The sequence below is a fragment of the Physeter macrocephalus genome, chromosome 14 (assembly GCF_002837175.3).
Source record: "Physeter macrocephalus isolate SW-GA chromosome 14, ASM283717v5, whole genome shotgun sequence".
Classification (NCBI taxonomy): domain Eukaryota; kingdom Metazoa; phylum Chordata; class Mammalia; order Artiodactyla; family Physeteridae; genus Physeter; species Physeter macrocephalus.
The window spans coordinates 83488547-83496582 of record NC_041227.1 but is presented as its reverse complement, the minus strand read 5'-3'; the positions used below and the strand labels follow the sequence as shown (position 1 = coordinate 83496582).

General features: G+C 52.2%; 1 protein-coding gene across 7 annotated transcripts in view; it reads right to left on the bottom strand.

Annotated features, from left to right (window-relative positions):
- LOC102988043 (F-box/WD repeat-containing protein 10) overlaps positions 1-8036 on the bottom strand; it is a 37022-nt gene extending 28986 nt beyond the window's left edge. For 5 of the 7 annotated variants that reach the window (XM_028499999.1, XM_028500002.1, XM_028500004.1 and 2 more), the window contains exons 1-4: positions 7031-8036; positions 4908-5084; positions 3449-3873; positions 2631-2753 (exon numbers count right to left, since the gene is read on the bottom strand). In XM_028499999.1, the coding sequence (XP_028355800.1) occupies positions 2631-2753; positions 3449-3873; positions 4908-5084; positions 7031-7535 (1230 nt within the window). In that variant the 5' untranslated portion in view covers positions 7536-8036. The remainder of the gene's footprint in view (positions 1-2630; positions 2754-3448; positions 3874-4907; positions 5085-7030) is intronic. The other 2 variants (XM_028500001.1, XM_028500003.1) reach the window with 1 other exon arrangement.

The window sequence follows — 8036 nt, the reverse complement described above, 5'->3', positions numbered from 1 at the left end:
CCTACATCCTTCCCTCCCCCCCTTCCCTCCTTCATTCCCTCCTTCCTTCCTTCCTCCCTCCTTCCCTTCCTTCCTCCCTCCTTCCCTTCCTTCCTCCCTCCTTCCCTTCCTTCCTTCCTTCCCTCCTCCCTCCCTCCCTCCCCACTCCCTCCCTTCATCACACACTTTCTGAGTGGCTATGGCCCTCCAGGGATGCTAAATTCTGGTATAGATGACTCAACTGGAATTCCAGTTCCAGTCTTCTTCCAAGCCTCATTCTTCAACCTCAAAAAGCAGGAAATAGCAATCACACTAACAGGAAACCAAAAAGACAAGGTGAGTTTACGAAGAAAGCAAAGAGGACCACAGCACGACGTTTGTGTCTGAGGACCTGTCTTCCTTCCCAACCTCAGCCTTCTCTTCCACGCCCGTCCACTCTTCCTCAGCCCATTCTCTTTCTCGATCTTTCACCAGGTCCTGACATCCACACAGAAGTCTCTCCCCAGAAGAATCCATCAGCCTGCTTCCCCTCGCGTGTTCAGGCAGCTCTGATATCTGCCTTGAATTAAACGAGGCTTCCCTGGCTTCTCACAGCCCAGGCTGGAATTCCTTGGCTCTCGCTCACCCACTGAGCTTTGAGAGCCTGGACGCTACTCGGTGGAGTCGATGGGGTGAAAAAGATCTGGGTTCGAATCCCAGCTCTGCTATGACCAGCTAGGAGACCCTGGGTAAGTATTCTAACAGCACAGCCTCATTTCCACACCCACACACTGGGAGCAACGCTGTCCACCCGACCCATTGTGAGGATCAAGTAGATCAAGTAGATCACGGAAATCAAGCACAGGCAGTTCCCGCTGTAGCCACCACCCCCGGAAGCACCCACCGCTCGCCTCAGCCTCTTCCCAGCAGCCCCCTCACTGCTCGGTCCCACTGCTTCCCTACCGGTCTCCATACCTGTGCCTGTTTCTCTTTCTTTTCTTAAATTAATTATACATTTCTAAGCATCAAACACTGTCTGGGTAGTCCTTGTTTGTCTGGCAATTACTAGCTACATCGCCTAAGGAAGAAGGGTGTTGGTTTTGTTACACTTAACAGAGAGACGGGCTTGGAAAGAGAGGGTCAGCCTTGAACTTACGTCTCTTTCCCTCCAGTGGAGGCCTGACACTCTGTTTCTTCATCTATAAAATGAGTGGAGGGGCCAACTCAAAGATTTCAAAACTTGCACGTCCACAAATGTGCTTTCTTTGGCCCATGTAGTTTTGGGGTTTTTTTTAAATGCTTTTAATTGGTTGCCAGCATTAAAGAAAAGCAGGAGCTGTCCCGTGATAATTCAGATTTCTCACTTCCCTTTTTTTTTTTTTTTTTTTTTTTTTGCTGGGGGTACGCGGGCCTCTCACTGCTGTGGCCTCTCCCGTTGCGGAGCACAGGCTCCGGACGCACAGGCCCGGCGGCCGTGGCTCACGGGCCCAGCCGCTCCGCGGCACGTGGGATCTTCCCGGACCGGGGCACGAACCCGCGTCCCCCGCATCGGCAGGCGGACTCTCAACCACTGCGCCACCAGGGAAGCCCCCTCACTTCCCTCGAAAGCTCAGGCGGCCTGGGAAGCCGGGGTGCACAGTATCCCATGGCAATACTCAGCTGGACCTGAGTAGTGAGTGGACCCCCCCCAGAGTCACCACGGTCCCATCATCCTGCTGCCCTCCCCGTCCCCCTCCCTCCTTTGTGTGACCAGAACGGCCTCTACAGACATAAGAACTGGACCCTTCTCTTTCTCAACTTCTAATTGAAACTGCACAGTCTTCCTATGGAAAGCTACAGTCCGACCACCCTTGTTAAGTATCCTTTTGGGGCCCATTGAATAGATTTCAAAATAGAAGGCCCTTGAGCAGAGAGGAGGGGGCAGGAGTCCACTGGTCTGGGGAACGACCACCACGCCTGAATGGGCAGAACCCAGAGCTCAGAGTCTTCCATCTGAGACACGATACTTTTTTTGTTACTGCCCGAGATTTTGTAGAGAGGTCTGAGGCTAAGTAACGCTCTCCTTCCGTCCTAGAACCAGAATGCACGTGGAAGTGAGAGGTCGGAAAGCTTAATTCATTCTGGACCCTGGGCATTTGGGGACGGCCCTAGCCCCGCCCTCATGTCCTCAATCCCGAGCGACAGACCCCCCTGCAGCCTCTCAGTGCAGGGACAGAGGTGGTGAGGAAAAGCCCAGCAATCCTGACATTGCTCCTGGCTCTGAGCTCCCCGCTAGATGACAGATGCCATGGACACAGGACCTGACGTGGGGGCTGCAGTCAGGAAGAACCCCGAGAAGACAACCAAATCAGCCCCCCCATTTAACAGAAGAGGTAGTTAGGGCTTAAGGAGAGAAGGTCACTCGCTTAAGGACACACAGCACCCAACAGGTGGTCTCCCTTAGGGAATGTTGCCTCCCATACCCTACATCCATATGCTGTATCCTACATCCTCCCATATCCGACATCCATATGATCTAACCTACACCCTCCCATACCCTACAGCCATATGCCCCATCCTACATCTCCCATATCCTACATCCATATGTGAGGGCTCAGTCTGGACTTCAGCCTTCAATGGCCAGTAGGAAAGGACGGTCACAGTCGCTGGCCCCAGGTGCCATCGGAACCCACCTTCGTTCTCAGTTTCCGTTTCTGATTTTTCACACATAGGTGCTTCCCGTCATCTGCCATCTTAGGAACTGGGATAGTGACCTTGCTGGCGTAATTAGGGTCTATTCCCCTGGTGTAGGACCCCTGAGGGAAGATAACAGAAAACGGCTACTCTTAGCTCTTACACTCCAAGAGGAGGGGAAAAACTAGTGTTTGGCGAGATCTGAAAGATGGGTAAGTTCTGGGCAAGGAAGGCCTGGGCCTGGCCAGCTAGGCCAGTGGTGCGTGCAGACTGACTGAAGGAGGGTAACGCCCACCAAACATCCGGAGGGGGACCGGCGAGGATGGTGGGCGGTTCTCAGCTTCCGGCATGTCCCCTGGCTCAAGGCCTCCGCTCCCTCTGCTGGGAAAAATCCAAGCTACCAGGAACCCACGATTTAGGGTCAGGCTTCTGGCAAGAAACAGAAGTATAAATGCCAGAGATGGTTACTATCCAGGGAAAACTGCATTTTAACCTAAAAAATTACTTTGTGGCTCTGTAAACATCTGTGTACATGAGGCTTTCTTATATTGCACAAGCTGCAGTATGGCTCCCTGGGGAAAGGTCCCTGCTCTGTGAGGCTCCGGAAAGGCTCTGCCTCTGTCTTCTTCCCAAGAGGTTTCTATATGTGTCATCCCTGCTAGATGCACCAACAAGGGGAGAGTAAACGGGATATCGGGAGTCCGGACAAAAAGGCAGTTGAGGAAGCAGCAGGAGGCCAGCTCAGGGTCTACCGCAGACGGAAAGGCTGGGGCAGCCATGCGGCTGGTCTACAGCTGTCCCCTCCCAAAGAAAGTACCTGCAGGAAGGTGATCTGGTGCTGGATGAAAGAGTGCATGGACAGGTCGGTCTTGACCTGCTGCGCTAGCACTGCCCAGTGCTGGTTCACGAACACACACCTGTTCAGGCTGTTCTTATCCAGCATACCTGGAAAACAAGAGGTGGACCTGGGCACCTCCCAACTGCGCTGCGATGGTGGCGGGCGGGGTCCTGAGAAATCCCCCAACAGGCCCCGCGTACTGAGGATATACTTGGCGAGGTGGACCGGCAGGTGACGGATGAAGTCGCGGTATCTGCTGACCCCAGAAGACAGCTCTCTGACGGCCTCCAGATCCACCAGCACATCGGCGGCAGGGGCCGAGCCTGCTTCGGACACGCTTGCTTTTTCAGAAGACAGCCTATTCATCTCGGAAATATACCGGAGTGAACTCTTCCACTGTCCTTCTGGAGGAAAGCCGGAGAAGGGGGGCACGGTTGGGGAGTCTTTGGGGTGACTCCGGGCCGAGAGCAAGTCCTGGCCAAAAGCTGTCCCCCAAAACAGAGCTCATCAGGGTCTACCCTGAGGCCACCAGGGTTTGGTCATTTCTTCTGCCAAGATGAAAATAGAGCTTCCCCAACCAAACGCACAAGCAGTTTTCAACGTTCCCAGCTCAAGTCGATGTCTGTGGCATCAAAACTGCCCTGCTGGTGAAATGGCATGGTGTCTGGAGTTTCCTCTAAATGAGCCCAACAGGAAAAAGTCTCCGTTTCAAAAGAGGGGGATGGAGGCAATAAGACTGGTAAGATGGTGATAATTATTGAGGCTGGACGACGGTTATGTGGGTAATGATTACACTGTTCTACCTACTTTTGAAACTTGAAAATTTCTGTATAAAAAGCGCTTCTGAATCTATGTTTTGTGTTCCCCGTAATTATTCCGTGTATATGTCTTGCTTCAAAAACCAAGTGAGGACGGCCTTAAGGTCAGGGCCCAATTCCCCACTGCTTTTGTTTCCACCTCAAGACTGAGTCCAATGCTGCAAAAATAGCTCCTGGTGGGTTGGATTCTGGAGGTGCCCCTCCCCATCCCCCCACACCAGAGGTCAGGGGCTAGACGGAGAGATTCCGGCCTGGGGCAGAAGGGGACTTAAGGTCACGCTGACTGATTTTATTTTACCTTTTGGCCACGCCCCACGGCATGTGGGATCTTAGCTCCCCGACCAGGGATCGAACCCGCACCCCCTGCAGGGGAAGCGCAGAGTCTTAACCACTGGACTGCGAGGGAAGTCCCCCACTGACTGATTTTAATCCTTGTTTCTCCCCTTACCAGATGTGGGATTAAATGAGGGAATAAATATCACAGAGCCCAACCCACTTTGTAGGTGACAAGTGAATGTTAGTTGCCTAACTCTGTCCTCCCCAGATACCGTTGCCCTACCAGCCCCTCCATCTCCACGGGACTCCCTCCCCATCGGCTTTCTTCCTACCAGCGGACTTACCAGTAGTGGCTGCTCCCCACCACACATTTTCGTGCAAGCTTGCTTTCCCTGTAGTTTTGGACAACGGGAAGGATGTGTGCCCGGGTCTGGCTGCCCAGCAGACTTGTGAGGTCTCGCACGGGGGCGTGTGGCCTTTCTCAGGGACGAAAAACACATCCTTGGAGTCTGGGTCGTTCCCTGAAAAACAAAAGGCCGAGATGAGCGGCTCTTTAAGCAGGTGTGTGGAGAGGAAGTGGTAGAGAGAGATGGTTTTATTTCTACTGGCTTCTTTTTAATCGACACAGAACGGACCAGGCCAGTTATGTCTGTTTTTATTTGGGGCCTCCGAGTTTCTACGTAAAAATCACAGAAAGCCTCTGTTAGCCTTTGCCAGCCCACCTGCACTGCAAACTTCATCAGAGCTCTATATACACGAGGACAGAGAGAGAATGAGAGGGAGAGAGGGAGGGAAAGAGAAAGAGAGACAGGGAGGAGCTGGAAGAGGGACGGCTTTTCTGAAGCTTTTGCGTCATTTTCTTCAATGATATGAATAAATGCCCTTGAATCAAATTAGAAAATTTAATTTTTTTTCTTTCTTTTTGGCCGCACCACGCAGCATGCAGAACTTCCCCCAGCAGGGATCGAACCCATGCACCCTGCAGTAGAAGCACAGAGTCTTAACCACTGGACGACCAGGGAAGTCTAGAAAATTTAATTTTTAAGAGAGAAGCTCCCCTAGGAGAAGGGGAAGGTTGCCACAACCTGTAACTGGACTTACACAAGTTTTAATACAAGGAGCTGATTTCTGCGGTGGGTGAGGACCTGTGTGCACAGATGAGGCTACTCGAGCCTGCCGCCCCTGTCCGGGGGCCAGCGTTGCCCATGGGAGAGGATCAGGACGGGGGGTCTGGTTTTCAATCCCCCCACTGGGTGACCACGGCCAAATCACTCAGATTCCCTGAACTTCGACTTCCTTACCTATACAATAAAGGAGTTGGACTGATCAATCTCTAATCTAACTTATGGGATCCTCTGATTTTCTCTACCACTTCTTCATTCCAGATGATTATTCTTTTACTTCCTGGACACATCAAAGAAATCAAGGGCAGATAACGGGATCTAACTGCCCCCAAGGTCACGCAGCTTTAAACTTTCCTGGGATTCTATGAGTCTGCAAACAGGACCACAAACCAGGTCTCGTGGACAGCAGGAATTCCCCGCCCTCAAGAGCTCAACCTCTGAATCCCTCCACCTGACGCCCTCTGCCAGCCTTGTCCCAGTCTGCTAATCCTCTGCTTCTCATACTGGACCCCCTGCAACCCCCAGGCCCTTGCCTCCTTTCTGGTTGCTTTTGCTGCCCCAGTCCAGCTGGCCAAACATTTCCAAGACCTTGTCACCGACACCCTAGACCACCGGCTCTCAAAGTGAGGTCACCAGACCAGCATAAGCATCCGCTGGGAACGTGTCAGAAATGCAGACTCGTGGCCCACATCACACCTGCTGGGTCAGGACCTTTCGGGGAGGACCTCGGCCACCTGGGTTTTAATAAGCCCTCCCAGTGATTCTGAGACAAGCAACGATTGAGAATGCCTACTGCAGCCTTATTTGGCCCTTCCACTACCTCCAGCCTTGGATAAACTAACTCCAAGTCGAGGTTGGATTTTATGTGCAAGCAAGGAATACAGTGGGACGAATGAAGGAAAGCCCGAGGTTTTGACCTCTTGGCCTAGTTTCCGTGCAGTGCAAACTGAAGGGCAAAACAACTCAGTAGCACCCCCCTTACCTCCTTCTCAAACTCGCTTCAATCCCTAACCCGCTAAAGCAGGAACCGCCCCAGCATTAAGCAGCAGAGGCGCAGACCCGCCACTTCTGGGCCTAAGGGATGCAGAAATCCCTTTGAAACGCCTGACAGTTGAAAGTTCCTTCTGCATTTGTCCTTCTATAATTTTCTAGAAGGAAGTCACATTCAGCAGCTTCTCCTTCGGTCAGCAGGATCGGGTGTCAGGACAAAGCGCTCTGTTCTGCAATCTGGAAGATCCCCCTCTACCTAAGCTTGTCCACACCTCCCGTTCCTTGCCGGGCTCCTGAAGTCTGGCCTCCTGGTCCCTGGGGACCCTTAGGGCTCTACCTGTGGCCTCGCTCACCTGAGGCATCGTTCCGCCCTCTCAGAAACAGGACTCTGATGACGTCAACAGCAGTGAGCAGTAACTCGGGGTCGCACATCTGCAGCAGCAAGAGTGTGTAATTCGCCTTCGTCCGGTAGCTGCTGTTCCCAAACCAGTACAAAATCTCCCTCATCTTCTGTTCCACCGTCTTGTCCAGCATTTGGTTCAAGGGGGACTTGACGATTTTCCCCTCCTTCTTGCTGAGGTTGACCCGGGACCTGTGGTAGACAAAATCCTTCCCCTGCGTGGTCTGAAGGATATTTTGAAAATAGTGTAACAAATACAAGCTATCCAGCTGCTGCAGGATGCTGACCAGAAACCTCCTCTGGGACATCTTGCCCACCCTTCGGAACCACTCTTCGGTGGAGAAGATCTTCCAGGCCAGGACACACGTCTCACACTTCTGGCACACGGGGACAGAACTGTTCCCCTTCTCACATCGAAAATAAGGGGCATTCTGGAGCCTCGATTCCGTGTTTTCCATGGTCCCGAGATAACCAGCTCGTTCTATCCTTGCCGGCTGTCATCTGCAGCAAACCCCAGAGGTACAGGAGAGGCTGACAAATATCCCAATTGAGCCTTTTCAAATGTGAACATCTCCCAAAGAAAAAGCAAACTGCTGCAATGGGCAGAAAGCTGCTCTCCCCAGAAACTGCCGTTGAGCCTGGCTTTCTGTACTGACCTCCCAGGAAACACGCCTTTACCGTAAATCTCCTAAGCTTGGCGCCGCTCAGGGGGAGGCAGTTGCTGTATATTCTGAAAGAGCTGCTCATGTCGTTTCTAGAACAACAGGAAGAGAGGCAGTCAAATTTAAATAATGTACGGGACCCCTTTCAAAGGGGGGGAAAAATATTGTGGCGCCTGGTGTTGAGTTTCCATTGTTGTTGTTCGTGAGTGACTTTTACGTATTTGTGAATATGAAATTAGATGGAAACGTCCGTCTATGGCTGTTTGGTTAGAATGACCCTGAATATGTTTATAGTCA